Source organism: Malus domestica, chromosome 15 (genome assembly GCF_042453785.1).
Source record: "Malus domestica chromosome 15, GDT2T_hap1".
NCBI lineage: Eukaryota > Viridiplantae > Streptophyta > Magnoliopsida > Rosales > Rosaceae > Malus > Malus domestica.
This window is the reverse complement of record NC_091675.1, coordinates 12,466,704-12,487,511: the sequence shown is the minus strand read 5'-3', so window position 1 is coordinate 12,487,511 and position 20,808 is coordinate 12,466,704. Positions and strand designations below refer to the sequence as shown.

Genomic DNA, 20,808 nt, shown 5'->3' with positions numbered 1-20,808 from the left:
TTAAAAAATAGTAACAAGATTAACTTTTTAGTATAAAAATGTGATTTTTCGTTAAAATGAATAATATCAGAACTTTTTCATTTAAGTTCTCTAAGACTTTCTCCTCTCTCACCCATTAGGGTAAAGATAAAAGTGAACTTTCATAACATGTTCTGTAACGAGCGGTCTCCACTCACTGAATTTTAAAGTTAACACGTATCAGAAAAAATTGTTAGAGAAAGCCTCGCCCCACCTACCTTGTCGTTATAAGTTACAGCGCCACTGTGTATGTACGCGGAAGTTGAACTGACTGAAGACGTCTATCACTCTTTCTTCTTTTGTTGAAAGTTGAAACAATAACAGCACTGATTAGCAAAAAGCTGGATTCCTCAAAGCCCATAGGAATCCCAAAACCAGGTGCTTTTACGTGCATGATTGCATGCCTACTAGAAAATAGACCCCGCTTCTCTGCCGGCACACTTCTCATACATTTTAATTCCCTCGTATTGTATGCGATCATAGTTAAGCCACGTCAATATTTTATATTGATATTTTATAAAAATCATAAGACAAAAAACAATAGTAATATAAAATATTAACGTGGCTTAACCGTAACCGTACAAATAGAAGGGGATGAGAGTGTATGGGAAGTGGGAGAGCAGAGAAGCCAGCTCTCTAGAAAATATTATTTTGCCGACAAATTTTAAACTAATAAAGCAAAAATTTGTCGGCACTCCTGTCCGGACGAAATATTTGAATTATCGGCTAGAAACTAATAGATTTAAGCAGACAAATAAATAGTAGTAGGTTTAGCCGAAGAAATATCTATTAGTTGATCGAGAATATCGTCGGTACATTTTATTAAAAAAGGCGGGATGTTTCCCTCTCTTAAAAGTTAATGTTTTTCAAGTGCTGGGAAAACGAAAAAAAAAAAGATAAAACTGTTGGTTTTTAGAGCTTATCAACTATCGCAACCTAGTGAAAAAAATTTAATCTAAACAAGGAAAAATAACAATGTTGCCGCACCCTGGATTTGGATCCCATTGCTATCTCCCTTCTTAGTTGCTCTTCTTGGATTGACCATCCTAGCAGTGATTCTCGTCTACCACCATGTCAGCTGCTCTCCGTTGCTGGTGCAGTTTCGCTATCGGTTCTTTGTACGATTCTCTCTATCGATTTTAAAGATTTTGGTTGTGGTTTGGGTTCTTATTTTGTTTTACATAGATGGGGCTTGACTGTGGTTTAAGTTTTGTTTGATATATTCCCTGCACATTGCAAAATTATGGTACTATTTTGGGGGTTTTGGTGTGCAAGTCCTTTGATTGGCTTATATGTGGTTTTATTAAACTAAAATGGGTGCAAGTCCAGTGTTCTTCTTTCGAAAGATTTCTAATAGCTTGGTTTGACAAGTGCAAGTCCATATTAACTTAGTCTTGTCTTCATCAAAATTATAATAATAATACTATTAAATTAATAATCTTGTTATTTTTATTCCAGGTGTGTGTGCTTCAAGTTAATATAGTTGCACTTGCTTATGAGGCTAGTGATGATGAATTTTATCTCAAGTATATCGTATAAATTATCCCTCTATTACATTTTCTTATGAGTTGCTAACTTATGTTACTCTCCCATTCAGTTGATGCCAAGAATATATTGTATATTTTGTCCCTCAATTGTGAATTGTGAAGAACACACTGAGTAAGGAGATTTGTACAGGTAAGTTTGATCGTACTAGGAATATATTGTATATTTTGCTTTCTTTGCCTTGTGTTTATTCTAAGTACATGGATGAATAGTTTGATTATGTCTACGCTAGACATGAGCAAGGAGCATTGTGTAAGCAATTTTGATTCCCCAATAAGTTACAACTGTTGTCATTAATACAATTTGATCAAGGGATGTGATATCCACACATCTCATTTTACTTCGTACGCACCTTTTTAATTTTCGGTCGTCGGATCGGATAAATTGAAGAAGATCAACGGACATAAATTATCAAGGGGTGTGTGAGAAGTAAAATGAGGTGTGTGGATAGCACACCCCTTTGATCAAGTTGTGAGAAATTTTTTAAGTTTGAGGATTTTCTTTGTATTCTTTCTTACTAATTAATCCCAGAGTTGAATATCTTTTCATTATTAATAATTATTATTGCGTAACTTTTTGTACCTTCTTTCGTTCATTTTGATTTGCATCTTATTAAGGGACTAAAGAGTACCTCTCAAATGGTAGGTGGTCTGAGCTGTTGATTGCATTAAAGTATTTTCAATTGAATATATCTATTTCATGATGTAGTGTGAATCAGTGCAACTCCATAATGTTATTACTTATAGAAAGATTCCTAGCTACAATTTGATTGTTTCGGTTTTAAGGATGCTCTTTCTTATGTTGTCATACATAATAATTACCATTTGTATTATTTTTGCAGGATATTATTGCGATGCTATTGCTAAACCGATACTGAGGAATGAGAGTAGGATAGGATTATTGTATAATATAATACTTTGTATAACCACTGTACATATACATATTACTAATCAAAGTAGCATTATTAGAATTTTTTTTTTGTGTTTTCAAGCATTTATTTATTTTTTATAAATTAAAATTCTCTCCTGACAAAGTTAATTTTGTCGGTAGAGTAAGGCAATGCCGAAAAAATATCTTTTCCGACGAACACATCTTGTTGGCAAAATGGTGCATTTTGTAGGCTTAAAAATCATTTTCCGACAGAATTTTTTATTGGGGTTTAAGAATGCCGAGGAAATATGTTTTGTTGGGAAAGAACCACTTCATAGCCGACAAAATGTTGAATTTGTAGGCTAAAGTCTTGCGCAACAAAATGGCCAACAAATTTTTTCGTCGTGAAAGAATCTTTACCGACAAATTCATTTTGTCGGTAAAGTCAAAATTTCTAGTATACATATGGCTGTCAATATTTGACACAGCTAGCTCGTGAACACAATATGATTGAGTTAATACGAATCTGAATTTACATCCATTGTGTTTTAGGTCAAGTTAATGATATCAATCCCAAATTAATCCTTACATAAATAAGTCACAATTTAGAATTACAAGGACACAATTTGTCATTAAGATTAGTATCCGGTGTTGAGCAATGAATACTGAATATAAAGTAGGTTAAGTTTGGAATTTGAAATCCTTATATAATGACGTGATCTAAATGTTGTAATATGTTGTAACCCGTTCAAATAATAAGGATATGCGACGTCAATTGGAAAATGTAGAAAAGAAAAAGGAAAGGAATCGATCGATCGAGTACGACATATATAAGATTAAAAGATAAGATAAAAGCATCTTTGATTGCTTCATTTGCATTCCTGAGATAAAACACACATGCATGCAACACTCTTCTGATAATTAAAAACAAATGGTGTGTACAATATCACATCCAAATTAACATCAGCTCAATACCATTAATAATCAAAAGAAGAAAAGTTTGGGGGGAACGTGAAACAAATGGACGTAGGGAGGGGAGGCTCGACATCCTCTCATGACGATTATTTCCTCCCTAGCTCCTTCTTTGGATCCATCAATCTAGCAACCTGCAATGCCATAAATCATGACAAATTCTGTGATCAGACAATGTTCATCAGAGAAAATTTCAGTGCAAGTGTGTTTTTTTTGTTTACGATAGCTAAAGATAGATCTAGAGAGAAATTTCATTAATAAATTCCTCTTTAATTAATAATTATATATGTTATGACATATTAGTGTGGGATGTTTTTGTTGCTTCAGATAGAACAAAATTGCTTGGATTTTTGGAGCCCTAAAAGAATACTCATTTTCCAACTTCCTAGCCTATAGCGATCTAGGAATGATTATTATAAACAAAAAAAGTTACTCTTAATAATAAAAAAATTATTTTATATGTTTAAATTTTAATAGGACTTTTCTTAGGCTGTTAGTAACATTTTCCAAAACAAAATATAACTTTGTGAAAACAAGAATATAATAAAAAATCCACCTACCCCATAAAGTTCATGTTTCAAGTTAGGGCTACGGATTTGAAATATAATGTAAGCAAGTGCGTAGCACTAATTAAGTAATTACTTAATGATTAACTTAAGTACTTACCCAAATGTCTTGTTCTAGAGAGAGCAAGTGTAACCAGGAGGAGGATTCTTGCCACAAGTGACAAGGAGCTGAAGAGCCAGTGGGACAAAGATGTTGAGGTTAAGAAGTTTGATTTTCAGAGTTGTGCAAAGGCACACTGCAGCTTCAAGTTCAGCAAGCCCTTGCAGCACCGGGCAGCACTCGTTCACTGCCGGGTCACCCAGCCCAATGTGGACCAACCCGCCTAGAAGATCCACACAAGCACCCAGTTTCAATGTGTCAATGGGGCATGTGTCCTTGGAAGCCGGACTAGGTTTCCCTGGAGGTGGAGGGCATGGTGTCCCTGGACTTGGTGGATTTGTAACTGGTGGTTTGACAATGGGTGGTATTGTGACTGGTGGTTTGACAATGGGAGGGACTGTGACTGGAGGGACTTTGACGCCAGGTGGCTTGACATGAATGGGTGGAATGACTATGGGGCCTTTGGGAGGTTTGGTAGGTTTAATAGGCTTGTGCTTTGGCTTGCCGCAATAGCCACAACCGAGGATTGGAGAGGCTGAGGAAATGAAGAGCAAGCAAATGAGGAAGAGAGCATGGAGCTTGCTGGATTCCGCCATGTCTGTCTCTCTTTGAAGAGAGGGAGGGAGAGAGAGAGAGAGTGGCAGAGTGCTGCTGTGGTAAGGGTTTGGAGTGAAACGAGGGAGTTATATAGGAATAGTGACGGGGTAGGACACTAAAATTTTAAATTAAATTTACAAACTAAATAACGTGTCATCAATAGTAAATAAACACGTTAATCAACACTTAAGTAATAATCTAATTAATAACAACCACATCATTTAGTTTATCAAATTTAGTTAAAAAATGAGGTAATGCTAAGGAAACTAAATGTATAGTCTAAATTTTGTAAATTAAATGACCTGAAAGTTCATGATTAGATTATAACTTAAGTTTTGATTAACGTGCTTATTTCCTATCGGTAACACATCATTTAATTTATAAATTTTTTCTACAAATTTTATCTTTCTAACATTACAGGAAGAAAACAAAAAAGCCTAGAAAGCACATCACGTGAACATGGGGGCAAGCAGCTAAGCTCAAAAGCAGCTGTCAAACTTTGCAAGTTGGCATGAACTTTTTTTCTTTTTTTGGAAAACTCTAGTTGGCATAACTTATTCCTTATATTTGCATGAATCCATTTGCAATTACACGAGTAAATTGAAATCGAAAATATATAAAATATGAGAGAACCTCACAATTTATTGATAATATGAAGGGTAATAAATCCTAGCATCCTAAAGGTGGTTTATATATAATGTCTCTTAGCTCCAAACTTTCTAGGAGTTCGAATAAGAAACAAATTAAACAAATGGTAAAATACCAAAAACATCCTAAAATTCTAAAATATGCATATCTGACAACAAATTATGCTTCTATGTAGTTCATCATGATTCCGTTTTCTTTGAAACGGCTGATTATTCAAAACCCAAATAATCACTTCTAGAAAAAGGCACACGAGATGTTTCTCTATAAAATCACTTAAGCTCGAAGATTTTGTGGAAAAGCACATCTCATCTGCTTCTTCTGATGACCTTCCTATTTACAAGCATAATCATGGATATTTATATTTTATGTACTTAGAAGGAATTTCCTGGTTAAACTACAATCGTGAAAAAAAATCTGAGATAGTGATCATGCATGCATGCATGAAACTAATTAATGAAGCTTTTGGTGATCTTGGGATTGATGGGGACCAGGTTGGATCCAATGGATGAGGATCCTCTCCGGATTCTCTTTGTGAGGATCTGAAGATCAATCAAAATCATGTTCGTTCATCGTACATCGTGCGGTCAGTTTTTATTAAGTACTGTTTGTGTTCAATTTTAAATAAAAAAAAATCAAAATGATTTATAGTCGCACGATGTACGATAAACCAACACGATTGATTGATTATCTAAATCTCAAAAAAGAGAATCCAGATAGGATCCTAATTCGGATCAAATATGGGTAGCTTGCATGCATGTTCTCTGTAAAACCTTGGCTGGTCTTTTTTGTTGCAACGTATGAAAATGTTTGTTTATTTTTATTTTTATTTAATATTTTAAAGAAACCTCGATGGTATAAGAAAATTTTTATTGAATCAAAAAAGAAAGTTACACCTAGTAAGACATACTCCAGGAACTACTTTAATTCTTGGAGTAAAAATCAAATTTTATGTTTTAAACTCATCCCAACTTGCTACAACCCTTGAGCCAAACATGAGTTTTAACCCTAAACTCATTTTTGGGGCAAATTCCGGCCAGGATTTAACATTGGGTTAGTGGCCTCGCCCACTTGTGCACGTGGGCACCGAGGGTAGTCTATGTAGGCGCCCACCTAGGGCCCTCACTATGAAGGGGCCCCGAAAAATTCTATACATCCTGTAATGAACATATAAATACATAAAAAGTAAGAAAAATCATAATTCATTTGTTGGTGCAGGGGACATGTTCGGCTTCCTTTTCTTTGGGGTGTTAAGTTCAAAACATGGAGCTGCCTTTTTAGTCACTAATTTTTTTCTTGCTTTTCAAATTTACTCCTAATCCATGTGTCCAAATGCAAATAAAGTTATAAAACTCAAGTCCCCTTGCAATCTTTTTTTCTTTCAACTTTCAATCTCTTCATTTCTATCGAATGTTTAAATCAGCTATCACATGGTATTGAAAATTGTACTTTAATCTTTTTGTCTTTCAACTTCCAAATCTCTCAATTTCTATCGAATGTTTAAATCAACTATCACATGGTCTTGAAAATTGTACTTTAAGGTAAACAAAACTTTGAATTTATATTTTGTTTTTCAATAATTTATTATTAAATGGTTTAGACAAAAACACAAGAGATACAAATGGCGTTGTTGAATTTATTATATTCGTCAATCAAATTTTATTGTTTTTTATTCTCTTGATCAAAATTTTTATTGTTCTTCACTCTCAATCTTAGACTCACTGCCAACATTTAGTACATTTGTATCTAAAATGTGAGATGTAATATTTAAGTAATGTTTGTATATCTATCTTCTTTTTATATTAATTTTTAATGATATTTGATGTGAAAAATTAGATTAGAATAGCATGTTTGTATATCTATCTCCTCTAAGACCTTCAAATTCTGAGGGCCGGCCCTGCTGTTTTTATCTTCACGTGTTGATGGAATGGGTTTAAGTGATATGAGTGCATTTTACCATGTGCAAAGAGCATCTTTCTTTATACATTTCTTCAATTTGGACATATATTCGATTTGGAGGTGACTAGATGTATATCTATGAAATGTGATAAGATTTGTAGCTGCAGTAATGTGAACTGATATCTTATCTCCTTCCCAGTAATGTATACTTCTTTTTGTGTCAAATAATTAATTGACCCCTCTATATTTCTTCTCTCCTAAACCAGTTTCACAAGTGTTATTCAACCCCTTTCTGTGCTTCGTTTTCTCTCTTCTATGCAATTCCTGCATATCCCTCCTATAAACTTACATTTATTTATATGATTGGTTTTCTTTGCGTCAATGATTTTTTACATTAAGGGTTGAGAGATTTGAGTTAAGCCATACAATAGGTCTATGATAATAAAATGGTGTTAGACACGCCATTTATAAGAGTCAAACCTAAAACTCTTCATTTACTAGTGAAGAGAAATATTACTAGCTAGATCGTAATAATAGTTTATTATAATTTAAATTGCATGTGTTTGGTGACCATCCCCAAAATATTATCCCTAGTTTATATTATCTTTGACCACATGCTGTTATATATAGCGGTGCATGTGTGTGCGTAGGAAATCCCATATATATGTGGCTTTCTTTTTTCCTAAATTAATTATCAATTGGAGCACAAATAGTATATCCCATTTATTAATTTACGATTGGTAAGGCAAATATTTTGACTTAATGGTTGATTATTTATTGATTATGTGGACGGTGATTACGCATGCATGAAGAGTGAACGTATATAAATATGATTGAACCGATTGTGATCGCAAGTACCTTGGTGCGTCCCAAAGTGGTAAACAAAACGCCTACTCGGAGCTCAAAGTTCAATTAAGTCCAAACCGAGCCTCTTGCTTGGTCACAGTCAAATGAACTGGACAACAGGATGATACGTGCACGTACAGAGAGAGAAAGAGAGAGAGAGTACTGGTGGTGCTGTAGATTTTAGGAAACACAGTACAGGCAGGCAAGCATGTGAAATGGTGGTTGAGGAATGGAGAGAGAAAAGTGTTAAGAGCTAGAGGATGCAAATTGAAATGCATGGTGGGGATGAAAGTTAAGTTATATATATCAAAGGCATGTTATGCATGCAACTATATATGTTTCATGGGTCTCAATAGTTTTAGTCTCTCTCTCCCTTTGTATATTATGGTCCGTGACTAAATGAATGGACATGAATTGAGAAAGCATATGCAGATGCAGCTACCTAGCTGTATGGTTTTGGTTGCTTGTGGTATCCGTGATTTTGCTTCCCTCGTCTTGATGTGATCAGTCTCCTGTCCCACTGCCAAGTGTCTATGATTTTTCGCACATTGTATTTTTTTACTTTACATTTTTTTAGATCCAGGTCTAAAATCATAAAGTGTTTTTAGGAGTGAGTCAAGTTATCTAATTATATGTATTTATTTCTTTTATACTCATTTAATTTTTTCCAAAAATATTAAAAATCAATTAAAATCTTTTAATATTATGCATTTTTCAACTCCAAAATATCTAATTAATATCTTATAACAAAAAAATTAATATACTAACATAAATCTATCTATAAAACATTATACTCTAACATAAGTAGCAAATTTGTGAATGAATACCTACAAGCAAAACACATTAAATATGTGACAGGTTGACTATGAAAAAAATCTGTCATATAGGTAGATAAATACAATTAACCTATAATATAGGTTGATTATAAAAATTAAAATAAAATCTATAAATAGGATAAAGCAAAGGAAGAACAAGAAATAACAAAAAAATAAATAAAAAGAAATAATCAAAGGGATAAATAGGAAGAAATTTGATTTTTACAATAAATTTTTTCATTGATGAGATAATTATTGATAATAAAATAATTAAATTTAAAGAATTGGACTTATTTTAATAAATTAGATTATTCCTACTATTGACTCAAAAAATTGAACTTATATTCCTTGATTAATTTTAAATTTATTCATTCCAAATGTTAAAAATAAAGTGAGCATGTATAGAAAAGGAATATACAAAAATAGTTTCTTGCCCATATAAGCACTTTTTAATTAACTAATATCTCTCCAATTTTATCTCTCAGTTGTCATAGAGTGAGAACCAAATAATTGATGATATCTCCACTTCCAAATCGTAGTGTACACACACACACACACACACACATATTACCACTGATTATATGCATGCACTGACGGATCAGGATATATATACAAAATATTATCCCCACTTGGTTTTAGTTTTCTGTGCCTGGATATATAATATTTAAGCGTAAGTTTGTATTTTTCAGGGCTCTAGGCGTTGTAATTTGATTGTACAATGGTTATCTATCACTAATTACCCCAAACCCTAAATTCTCAGGGAAGAAAGTTTATCACGAGACAAAAGATTTGACTACAAGTCTACAACCCTCAAACCCATGCGGAGCACGCGTTATATATGTACTGTACACATATAAACACACACACAAATATAGTACTGCGTACGAGTACTGCTGCTTACACTACTATAAAATTATCTCAATGTGTAGGTAAAGTGGTGACGATTTTATACTATATGTTGTCAGATAAGACGTTTTCGACAAGTAACTTAGACAGTATCGGACAACAAAGCAACACTATCGCTTATGTTAGACATAAACAATAAATATATATATATATATATATATATATATATATATAACTGACATTAACTCATTATTATCTGACAAGATTAGCGAAGCGGCAAAATTCCCGCTCTCAACTCCGCCATTTGTATTATTGTCGTATAGTTTTTTACTTTTAAATATGAGATACTTTGGATGCGGTCCCTAATCCTTAACATTATTTGATTAAAACCTTAATAGTATTCAAAGTTTGATCAAAGTCCCTTGACTTTGTACACCTCATTATATTACTATTAATATTTATATTTTTATAGTTTTGACATTAATTGTTTGATATTTTATGAGATTTATAATTCTATAAATTTAAAATCACTCATTATAATACTATTAGAAACGGTTACAATAAAAACATTCAAACATTTTGATTTAATAAATGGATAAAAAAACTATGTAAAAATAAGAAATAATAAATGGCAAAAGAATGTATCCATAGTGTTAAAAAAATTGGTACATTTTACAAAAAAAAAGGTACATTTCACATATAACAAAGTGGTACATTAATAAAGAAGAATGGGTGCATTATAAAACTAAAAAGAAAATACTACAAATGAATTTTTAGGGTACAGATAAAAGATTAAAAAATTATGAGTACAAATGAACTTAAAAAAATATATATATAGGTGCTAAAAGAAATTAATACATGGGTACAAAATAAAACTAAAAAGAAAATACTACAAATTTTAAAAAAATGTTGCAAATTAAAAGTGGGTACAAACTAAAAATATAAATATCTGATACAAAGTTTAGGCATAAAACATAAATATACCATATATAATTTTTCTATCATTGATTAAATATACAATGTCACGTGAAGATATACACATGGGTACAAACACAAATAAAACTTTAAAAAATTGGGCACAAAAAGAAACTAATATATGGGTACAAATTAAAAATGAAAAGAAAATTGGTACAAATTACAAAATATTTGCAAATTAAAAATAGGTACAAACTAAAAATAAAAATATATGATAAAAAATTTAGCCATAAATATAAATATACTAATTGTAACATTTTTAACACTAAATGAATATATTTAAAAAAAATATTTTATTATTCAAATAATTAATGATGTTATTAATACCCACGAACCTTGATCAAAAATTGAAAATGAATAGGATTTTAATCAATGAAGTAACAAAAAAAAAAATATGAACCTAATTTTCCTTTTAAGTATTTTCATTATTTTCAAACTATTCATGTCGGATTGTATTTTTATTAACGAAAATGTCCTATCAGTTGTAGCTGACAGGATTAGTGTAATCTTGTGTACACCCTTTAGTATTCTTGTCAGATGTGATTTTTTTTTTTAATTTTTTTATTTTGTCCCGGTTGGATACGGAAGAGAAGAGATCTCTTCGGATCTCTTCTACCAAGCTCACCAGATCAAGTGATTCAGACATTTTAAATTTTATCCAACAGTCCATCTGTTTTGATGCCTTAAAAGCTGTAATAATTTTTTACAGTTTGATGAAATTTAAAAAGCTTGGATCACTTGATCCGGTGGCCTAGGTTACGCAAAATCCGACAGAAATACAAAAATACCCTAATTCAAAACCCTCGTGCATCTCTTTCTCCTTCACTCTCCCCACGCCGCTGCTCTTCATCTTGTAATTCCATGTTTTCCAGAGAACTCTATATCAAGTAGGACTCGGAGAGCGAGAGGGACTGGTGCGGCTGCAATTCTACTTTTGCTTTTCCACTGCCTTCCAGTTTTTTTCTCTTCATTATTTCTTCCTTCTTACTTTTTCCAACTTATATTTGTAATTGTACCATTATTTTCTTCCCTTTTTTTTCTTAATTTTTATATTGTGGTGAGAAATATTAATTTTCTTTTTCTGTCGACGTTTCTGATTATTCCTAATAAAAGAGACTTTTGTGATTAATTATATTCTTGAAAGTTTATCTCAGATATATATTTTTTTAATTTTTGTATAATAAACTAGTGACTTCATTCAAAACTTACTTTATCCTGGATTTTTTACAAATATGCATGTTTGATTTTTTTTTTCAACCAAAAACAGTGTTTTTTTCACTTATTTTAGATGAGTATTAATGATGAACTCATGGATGAACAATTCGAAGAGCAACTTGAGCATTCCGAAATCGGTGATATTTAGTTTATTTGTAGATGCTTTCTTGAGTTGTACAACATTTTTTTTCCTTACTTTTCAGGAGAAGGCTGAAAAAAAAAAAAAGGCCAATCGTAGTAGCAAACTATGAACCACACAACAGGATCAAAGACATTCGCCAGAGTTCAGGAAGAATATGTATGTGTAGTTCATTTTAATTGATTAATTTACAATTTATGGAAAGATACGAGTCAGCGTGGAAGAAGGTATCTCTAGTTGGTATCTTGGCATCTGAAACGGTGATTACTGCATATAAGACATGGGCTGCGTAGGCATCTGATACAAAGGATATGAAGAACGATCGAGGTGGCTGACTCAAGCCCGAATTCTATGGTGCCTGGGTGCTGTGCCGTTATGTCCAACATTTATTGTTTATGTCTAATATAAGCGACAATATTGTTTTGTTATCCGACACTATCTAAATTACTTGTCGAAACTATCTTATCCGATAGCATATAGAATAAAACCGCTACTACTCTTTGTCACATTAAGCTAATTTTGTTTTTATCTTTCCCCGATGACGAAACCGAGAAGTTCGTATGACGAACCCGAAATCAAAATCTCCGTCACATTAAAAATATATGCAATATATCAAACTGTATTTAGCAAGTATATGTGATGAATGACTACTTCACAAGAAATGGGGCAAATAATTTGGTGCCTTTTTTATCCAACGAAGCGCAAAATGTGAATTGTGGATGTGTTTTTTTTTTTTCACCAAAAGAACACTACAACTAAAAGAAAAACTTACATGCAAGAAAGTAAATATAACTAGCCAATAGTCACCTATACAATGTATTTTGTGACCCTCCTGATTGTACTAAGCCTCTCTTGATGACAATTTATTAGACATTTCTAGGCGTTGTGCCATTTTGGAGTTTCTTTTTGCGCATTAGCCCCATATCTCTCACAAAAAGAAAAAAAGTATGTAATTGACGAAAATGAAAATGTGAAAATCGTTTTCTTTCCGCTCTCACGAGTAAAACGGTCATTCCACCTTTGACACATGGCAAAAAAAAAAGTTGAATAGAAATTTCCATTTGACAAAAACCAAAAAAGCATCCTTGGTAATTACAAAAGATTCTGAGAAGAGTATCCTTGACATGTGAAAATCGTTTTCTTTCCGCCGCTCTTCTGTTTGTGTGGTCACGGTTAAGCCATTTCAACATTTTATATTACTATTCTTTTTTGTCTTATTATCTCTATTAAAAAAATAATATAAAATATTGACGTGGTTTAACCGTGACTACACAAAACAGAAAGACACGGGAAATGGGAGGGTAGAGAATCTGCCTACGTGAAAGTGTGACAACTATCAGACCAGAGAATAACACTCTGGGATCAGTCTAGCATCGTTGGGATCGGACATTTGCAAATTCACAGGTCAATTGTTTGTTCGCAGGTTTTTTTTCGACTTTTCCGATGAAGATTTGGGCCTTGCGGCGTTTCTGGCCTTCCATGAGAAAACCTAAGCTCTTGGAGATGAAGAGAAAGCGCCTGATATCATCTGGCAATGAAGAACAAGGGCACTCTCCTCCAACAAAGGTACTTTCTTTTATTTATTAATTTAAAAATATATATAATGATTTATTTATGTTTGAATTAAATAAATTTTCAAAGGTTTGATTCAAAATTTTTAGAAACTTTGGTATTCAATTCGAAACTCGGTTGGGTTTAAAAAAAATAATAAATGTAACTAAATTACTTGTACTTGTTGGTTTTGAAAACAAGAAAAAAGGGATTCTAGAAGGATACCAAACAAACTCGTAACTCTTTTTTCATTTATCAGTAGTCAGAGATTCAACCTTGGTACTTCTTCCAAAGTTGAGAGTGTTGGGTGTTGTCCCACGTCGTAAAATGAAGCTTTGCCTTAGTTGTTTAAATAATTTTGAGCCTCTCGCTCCTATTGTCAATTGGTTTTAAAAAAATAAAAATTCTCATCGAAACAAATTAAGATGATTGTCAGATAGTGAAACAACATTATGCGATTTTAGGAGTATTTGAGCATTACTTTGATATTTGATCTATATTCATGCAGTGTGAAACCATTGGCAAGGATGGAAACAGTAATTTGCCTGATGATGTTCTTCATACCATAATCTCGTTATTGAGTACGAGGGAGGCTGTAAGAACGAGCGTATTGTCACGTAGGTGGAGGAACATGTATGCATACACATAAAATCTTGAATTTGATTGGCGCGACGTAGTTTACGTGCCAGTCCAAGTCATGCCCCATGGAACAATTTTCAGGAGAAATGTGGATTATTTTCTAGCAACGTTGAAAGATTCTTAGCATGTCATTTGGTTTCGAAGGTTGTCTCCTTCAAGGTTCTCTGTTTCTTTCCAAGTATGTACGTTCTTCAAGTCAATGACTGGATCGATTTTGCCATCGGAAAGGGTGTTGAAGATCTTGACCTTGCCATTACTTGTGACAACCCACCTAAGTGCACTGGTTGGAGTAGCGTCGACTATTTTCCTGCTCAGATCCTTCTGAATGACGAAGAATCCAAATTAAGGCGTCTTTCCTTGCGCGGATGCATGCTCAAGTCAAATTTTACCACAGGTTTCAGAACCTTATCGACTCTTGTGTTGTGCGGTGTAAATCTTGCTGGACATGTTGAGCCGCACATGTTTTCTTCTTGTATGAACTTTGAGCATTTAACATTGCAACGGTGTTTTGGATTAGAAAGATTGTGCATTGGTGATTCTCTTCAATGTTTGAAGGCACTGGTTGTGATCCGCTGCGAAGGGTTAAAGGGGATTGAGCTCAATGCCACCAACCTTACCAGTTTTCTTTACAAGGGTGATTAAATCGAGTTCTCTTTCGAATTGGTCCCCAATCTGGAGGAAGTGTATGTTATGATGCTGGAAATTAATGTGGTTCCGACTTACACTCGGTTAGAGAAACAACTTCCCCATGTCAAGACCTTAGCAGTTGTCCGAGGTAGTCCCAAAACTCTGTTGTTACTTGGTTTTGCTTTCAACGAACTAACATGTCACGCTGTATTTATCTTCTATCTCCCCCTTGTCTTTCGTTGCAGATTGGGCTTACAGTTACTCACCATTCAACGAAGGCTCGGGATTTAAATCGGTGTTTCATTTGGCCTCGAATCTTCTCTTCACTGCATCAAATTGCTGTTGTAGATGTTTAATGTAAACTTCGTTTGTTTATATCAGATTGTTGCAGAGCAGAAAATTTTCCCCGCTTCAGATTGTCCAGCGTTCTCGTAACCCGAATTTGCATTTTGACAAGTCTAATGTCGCGATCCCGCCTTCCTATGTCAACAAGATAAAGTGTTATGGGGGGAAAGAAAGCTAAAATTATAGTGGCACTGTATGGTGATGGTAGCTGTATTTCTGGCTCTATGGCCTGGTCCAGAAATCTGATTTTCGGCATCGGCTCGGCGGGATTTAAGGATCTTTCTTTGTTTACTATTTACCTAGTAATAGTTCTTACTAAGGTGAAGTTTTTTTTAGCTCTCTCGTTCATAGTAGCAATATAATGGTGCATTTTTGGTTGACTGCATGTAAAGTTTTTCTTCGTTTCGTTCTTTCTTGCAAATTACAGTTTCACATTGTTGAAGCAGTATAAACTAAACAAGGAACAATATTACCAGTGATCCAAAATGAATGTGAATGTTTTGGATTGAGTCATGGACAATGTCGCTTTCTTTAAGACGTTTCACAGCTCTACCCAAGCTGTGCAAGCAGCTTCAATGCCATGCCGTCCCCAGGATAAAATAGCCCAGAATTTTCTCTATCTAGATCCTCCATTGCACAAAGGAAGATCCGAAAATAACCACCCTCTTTGTTACTCAGAAAACTCAAGTGTTTTTATACTAATAAAAGGCAAATTTTGAAATAAACTTCATTTGCATTATTAATTTCAACAAGGAAGCTTTGTATAAGATGCTGATACCCCATATAAGTACACAATGCAGCCCACCCAACCCGAAAAACCGAAAAGAAGAAACGAAAACTTTACAATAAGTTGGCAAGCAAGCTGCAGCCAAATTTGTCTAATCGTATTCATCTACCGCAAACCAGTCACTTGAATCCTCACCTTCTGAATCTTTCCCTTTTGACCGACCAGCCTTTTTCTGGCCACCCTCGGTTTCCGAGCTTTGGTCCAGCTGAACCCAGTCATTTGATCCATTAGGTGAACATGCCCTGGCATCCCGTCCTTGCCTTAGTCCTGACTGTCTGCTAGAAAGGTCATTCTCATCGTCCTCTAAATCACTGAATGAGATATCGTCTTCAGGTTCATGTTTTCTTTGGCCATCCACTAAAGTGCCAGAGCTAATACTTGCCCCTTCAGACCACTGCTCAGTGCCCTCTTTGTCATCGGTCTTTAACCTTTCTGCAATATTAACTATCTCAGTCAAGGCTTCCTTCTCTTGAGATGAGACTTCCTCCCCTCGTGTCTTCCCATCCTGGATGTGCCTTTTAGGTGAAACGAGAATTGACTTCTCTGGGGCATCCTCCTGTGTGTTCGTCTTGTTTTGAAGTTTGTGCAGAAGTACATCTCTTGCTTCAACAATCTGCAACGAAAGGAGTTCTATTTTCAAAATAATGGGTTTGCCCCAAGTACTCTCCGAAGCTGCAACGTGGAATTGAACACGTCCAAAGTTCTAGGATACTATAAAATTGGCTACTGAGTTACGTAAAACTTAGGGTTAACAAATATGAGGAACAAGCAAAGGAGAGACAGTTGGAGAAACTACAACATCCAACGAAGTTGTACAAGTGCAGCTGGTGACAGGTTAAGCACATCATGCCCATTTCTCGAGCTCTAACTTGTGCAAGCTGCAGTTAGAATGGTTATCGTAGAACCTTGAAATAAATATCTCAAATATAATAAAATGAAATTTATGAAGAGACACACAGGCGCGCTGAATTCTGGTTAAAAGTCAATCTCCAAAGTGTCCTCAAAAGAAAATTGTACATAGGCATTTATCGTGCATGTAAATATGGATATGAACCATGACAAAAGACGGGAAAGATAAACTTCTTGCCTTGGGGGTTGATAGAAGCTCAAAATCACGTTCATTTAGTCTTGGAAGCAGCAACAAGAAATAGATCATCCAAAACTGCTCCTCACTCATGGAACTGCAAAGTCGGACTCTTAAATCTGCAAATCCCGGAACCAATTGTTCAACAGCGGACGCATGCTCTCTCTGAGCATCCGTCATGCTGAAATCTGCTAACAAAACAAGCTCAAATTCAATCAGCATAAAATTGCCAGCACGAATGTCACGTCAGTTTGTTTCAAATTATAATGCAAATCTTTGTATTCCAAGCACACACAGATTCAGAGGTCTTGGATACCAACTCCAGTATCCACCATTACAAAATTAGAACACGAAAATCAAACCGCATGAAAATTATAACAGCGATTGCATTAACAGCTGTCTGAGTAAATTTCGATTTCTTCGAAACAAATTCAAAGCTTCCTCAGCTACCAATTCACAATCCACAACTTCATAGGAAATGTAAAGCAGCAGACGCAAAGAAAACAGGCAAAACAAGCCATTGCATTCAAATTGAAGTGGAAGTTAGCAACTTTACCATGATCGAGCGTCATAGGAAAGTCGATCCAGCAGTCCGGCAACACCGAAATCTCGGCGACGAAACCGAGAACTTCGTCCGTGATCCCCGGCACTTGACCGCCACCAACATCGCCGTCGTCATCAGCAGCTCCGCCTTCTTCTAAAGCTTCGTTCTGAAGCTGCAGCAAGCTCGACGCGAACTTGGAGATCTCGGTTACGGCTTTGTTGCTGTTCGTAGAGAGCAGGGAGAGGCCAGTCTTGAAGCTCCCGCCGATCTCCACCAGATCATTCCGGATTCCCAAAAGCGCCTGCGATTGCGACAGAGAATTGGACGAGGGAACGTCGTCGTTTGATGGCGGTGATGGTGGTGATGGAGGTGGAGCGAGGAAGGTGGCGACGCCGCGGATTTGGCGGCCGAGGGTTTGGCGGAGAAACGACAGGTCGTTTTGCGGTTGGTTGGGTTGTTCTACATCACGCGGGTCGTCGTCGTCGGGTTGGCGGGGAGAGCTGAAGAGCCAAGACATTGTTTGGTGGAATTCAACTTGTTTTTTTGGGGATTTGTTGGGAGAAAATCAACAGCAACATCATGATGTTGATGATGATGATGATGATGATGATGATGATGGGATTGAAGGGTGTGAAGAAGAAGCTCTCTCTCCTCTTTCGTTTTTTTATTTATATTTTTTGAATTTGTAATTTTATATATTCTCTTAATTTTCTTCTTTCTGTGATTAGAGGAGGTTTACCGGTTGATTAGTGTTTTGGATTTTTACTTTTTGTTGGGTGATTCCGTAGTGAAGACGGTGACGAACATCTTTTTAAGATTTTAAATTAACTACTAAGAGTGAGGATGGTGATAGCAACTGTGGTTATTAGTATTTCAATAGTATTCTTCTTCGTTTGGATGATACTTGTTTACTTCAAATAGAGAAAGATCATGTGAGATTAATTCTTCAGTAATGGTCGTGTGCAAAGCATCTATCCTTTGCCCAAGAAATAAGAACCGTTACACTCAGAAACTCTTCAACCGTTCCTCCTTCAACAAATTTATTGATAATAAATGAAACTAAACGGAAAATCTTGGTGATACTTCTGCTGCACATTGCACTTAGAAAATTTACAAACATTTTTTATGAAGGGCATTTTGAAGATGTCCTAATCCACATAACAAAACGGCTTCCAAATTGCGTAAAATACATGATTAATAATAGGGAAAATTAGGTTCACATCATTCTTTTTGTTACTTTATTGATTAAAATCCTATTCATTTTCAATTTTTTTATCAAGGTTCTTGGGTATTAATAAAATCATTAATTATTTGAATAATAAAATATTTTTATTTTTAAATATATTCCTTTAATGATAAAAATGTTACAATTAGTATATTTATATTTATGGCTAAATTTTTATCATATATTTTTATTTTTAGTTTGTACCTATTTTTAATTTGCAAATATTTTTTAATTTGTACCAATTTTCTTTTCATTTTTAATTTGTACCCATATATTAGTTTCTTTTTGTGCCCATATTTTTTAAAGTTTTATTTTTTTTTGTAGTCATGTGTATACCGTCACGTGACATTTAATCAATGATAGAAAAATTACATATGGTATATTCATGTTTTATGCCTAAACTTTGTATCATATATTTATATTTTTAGTTTGTACCCACTTTTAATTTGCAACATTTTTTTTTAAATTTGTAGTATTTTCTTTTTAGTTTTATTTTGTACACATGTATTAATTTCTTTTAGCGCCTATATTTTTAAAAATTCATTTGTATTTATAATTTTTAATCTTTTATATGTACCCTAATTTATTTCTAATGTACCCATTCTTCTTTATTAATGTACCACTTTGTTATATGTGAAATGTACCAATTTGTTTGTAAAAATGTACCAATTTTTTTAACATTATGGATACATTCTTTTGCCATTTATTATTTATTATTTTTACATAGTTTTTATCCATTTATTCAATCAAAATGTTTGAATATTTTTATTGTAACCATTTCTAATAGTATTATTGTGAACACGAAAATTTCCTGAAACGAAAGAGACAAGAACAACGTGCACAAAATAATATTTGTATTTGATGATTTTTGGGTTACAATCTCTCTCTAATTTGATCATCTGATTCAATCTCCGTAAGGTGTTGATTTGTGGATGTTTTGTTGATCCAAGGGCCGTCGAAGCTTGATTTTGGATGAACTGTTGGAAGTTTCTTCAAGGGCCGTGGGCTTGATCTTTGAAGGTGGATTTGAGCGAATCTTCAAGGAGCCGTTGGGGCTTGATCTTGAGGATGAGTGTTTCTTCAAGGGCCGTTGAGGCTTGATCTTGAATAACAGTGATGAGCGGATCTTTAAGGGCTTTTGGGCTTGATCTTGAAGAACAATGATGAACGGATCTTCAAGGGCTTTTGGGCTTGATCTTGAAGAACGGTTGGACGTGTGGATTTGTTGATGTTGTTGATCCAAAGGGTCGTCAGGGCTTGATCTTAGGATGAACATTTGTGTGGATTTGTTGATGTTGTTGATCCAAAGGGTCGTCGGGGCTTGATCTTGGAAGAACGATGAACGAAGAACGAAGAGAGCTTTCTTCAAGGGCCGTCGGGGCTTGATCTTGAATTGGTGGATAATTGTTGATCCAAAGGGCCGTTGGGGCTTGATCTTAGGATGAACGATGAACGAAGAACGTAGAGAGCTTTCTTGATTCTTTGGGAACCTGGATGCTTGAGAGCTACGGAGTTTCAGAGCTTGAGAGCTACGGAGTTTCAGAGCTTCAGAGCTTCAAGAATTTTGCCTAATGATTTTGGTTCCCCCCAAATGAATGAATTAGCCTTCTATTTATAGAATTTTCCAAGGCCTAATTTTGAATATAATATTTCAGATGAAATAAGTCATTTCTGCCAGGTGTTGACACGTGTCCTGTTTGATGACTTTTCCAACTTATTTCGATTTTTTGTTTAGACACACGCTACGTGTAAAAATTATGTAATACATGAGCATTGAAACTTTGATTTATCGGTCAACATTTATTTACCGAAATTTCGATGTCTACAAATGCCCCCACTTCAAGGCGCGTCGTATACATGTGCTTGTCACGTGTAGGAGATGCGTTTTGAAGTCCCTTACTGTAGATGTCGATCCAAGGGCCATCGAGGCTTGATCTTGAATTGGGCTGGAGATTTCT

At 34.6% G+C, this 20,808-nt stretch overlaps 2 protein-coding genes and 3 long non-coding RNA genes across 5 annotated transcripts; 3 read left to right on the top strand and 2 right to left on the bottom strand.

Moving 5' to 3' along the window:
* The first annotated feature begins 872 nt into the window (after positions 1-872).
* Positions 873-2,533, top strand: LOC103400076 (uncharacterized). Its single transcript, XR_011576227.1, has 3 exons — positions 873-1,136; positions 1,616-1,695; positions 2,405-2,533. It is a non-coding gene; the product is annotated as an uncharacterized lncRNA (long non-coding RNA).
* A 744-nt stretch (positions 2,534-3,277) lies between these two features.
* Positions 3,278-4,764, bottom strand: LOC103400077 (36.4 kDa proline-rich protein-like). The gene is made up of 2 exons (XM_008338767.4): positions 4,072-4,764; positions 3,278-3,539 (listed from the first exon to the last, which is right to left on the bottom strand). The coding sequence occupies exon 1, from the start codon at positions 4,665-4,667 to the stop codon at positions 4,086-4,088; it is 582 nt and encodes a 193-aa protein (XP_008336989.3). The 5' UTR covers positions 4,668-4,764; the 3' UTR covers positions 3,278-3,539; positions 4,072-4,085.
* A 6,683-nt stretch (positions 4,765-11,447) lies between these two features.
* Positions 11,448-12,560, top strand: LOC103400074 (uncharacterized). Its single transcript, XR_523752.4, has 2 exons — positions 11,448-11,608; positions 12,113-12,560. It is a non-coding gene; the product is annotated as an uncharacterized lncRNA (long non-coding RNA).
* A 2,313-nt stretch (positions 12,561-14,873) lies between these two features.
* LOC103400073 (uncharacterized) lies at positions 14,874-15,279 on the top strand. Its single transcript, XR_011576226.1, has 2 exons — positions 14,874-15,013; positions 15,111-15,279. It is a non-coding gene; the product is annotated as an uncharacterized lncRNA (long non-coding RNA).
* A 644-nt stretch (positions 15,280-15,923) lies between these two features.
* On the bottom strand, positions 15,924-18,473 carry LOC103400072 (uncharacterized). The gene is made up of 3 exons (XM_008338763.4): positions 17,638-18,473; positions 17,085-17,269; positions 15,924-16,610 (listed from the first exon to the last, which is right to left on the bottom strand). The coding sequence occupies exons 1-3, from the start codon at positions 18,140-18,142 to the stop codon at positions 16,089-16,091; spliced, it is 1,212 nt and encodes a 403-aa protein (XP_008336985.3). The 5' UTR covers positions 18,143-18,473; the 3' UTR covers positions 15,924-16,088.
* Between the last annotated feature and the right edge of the window lie 2,335 nt (positions 18,474-20,808).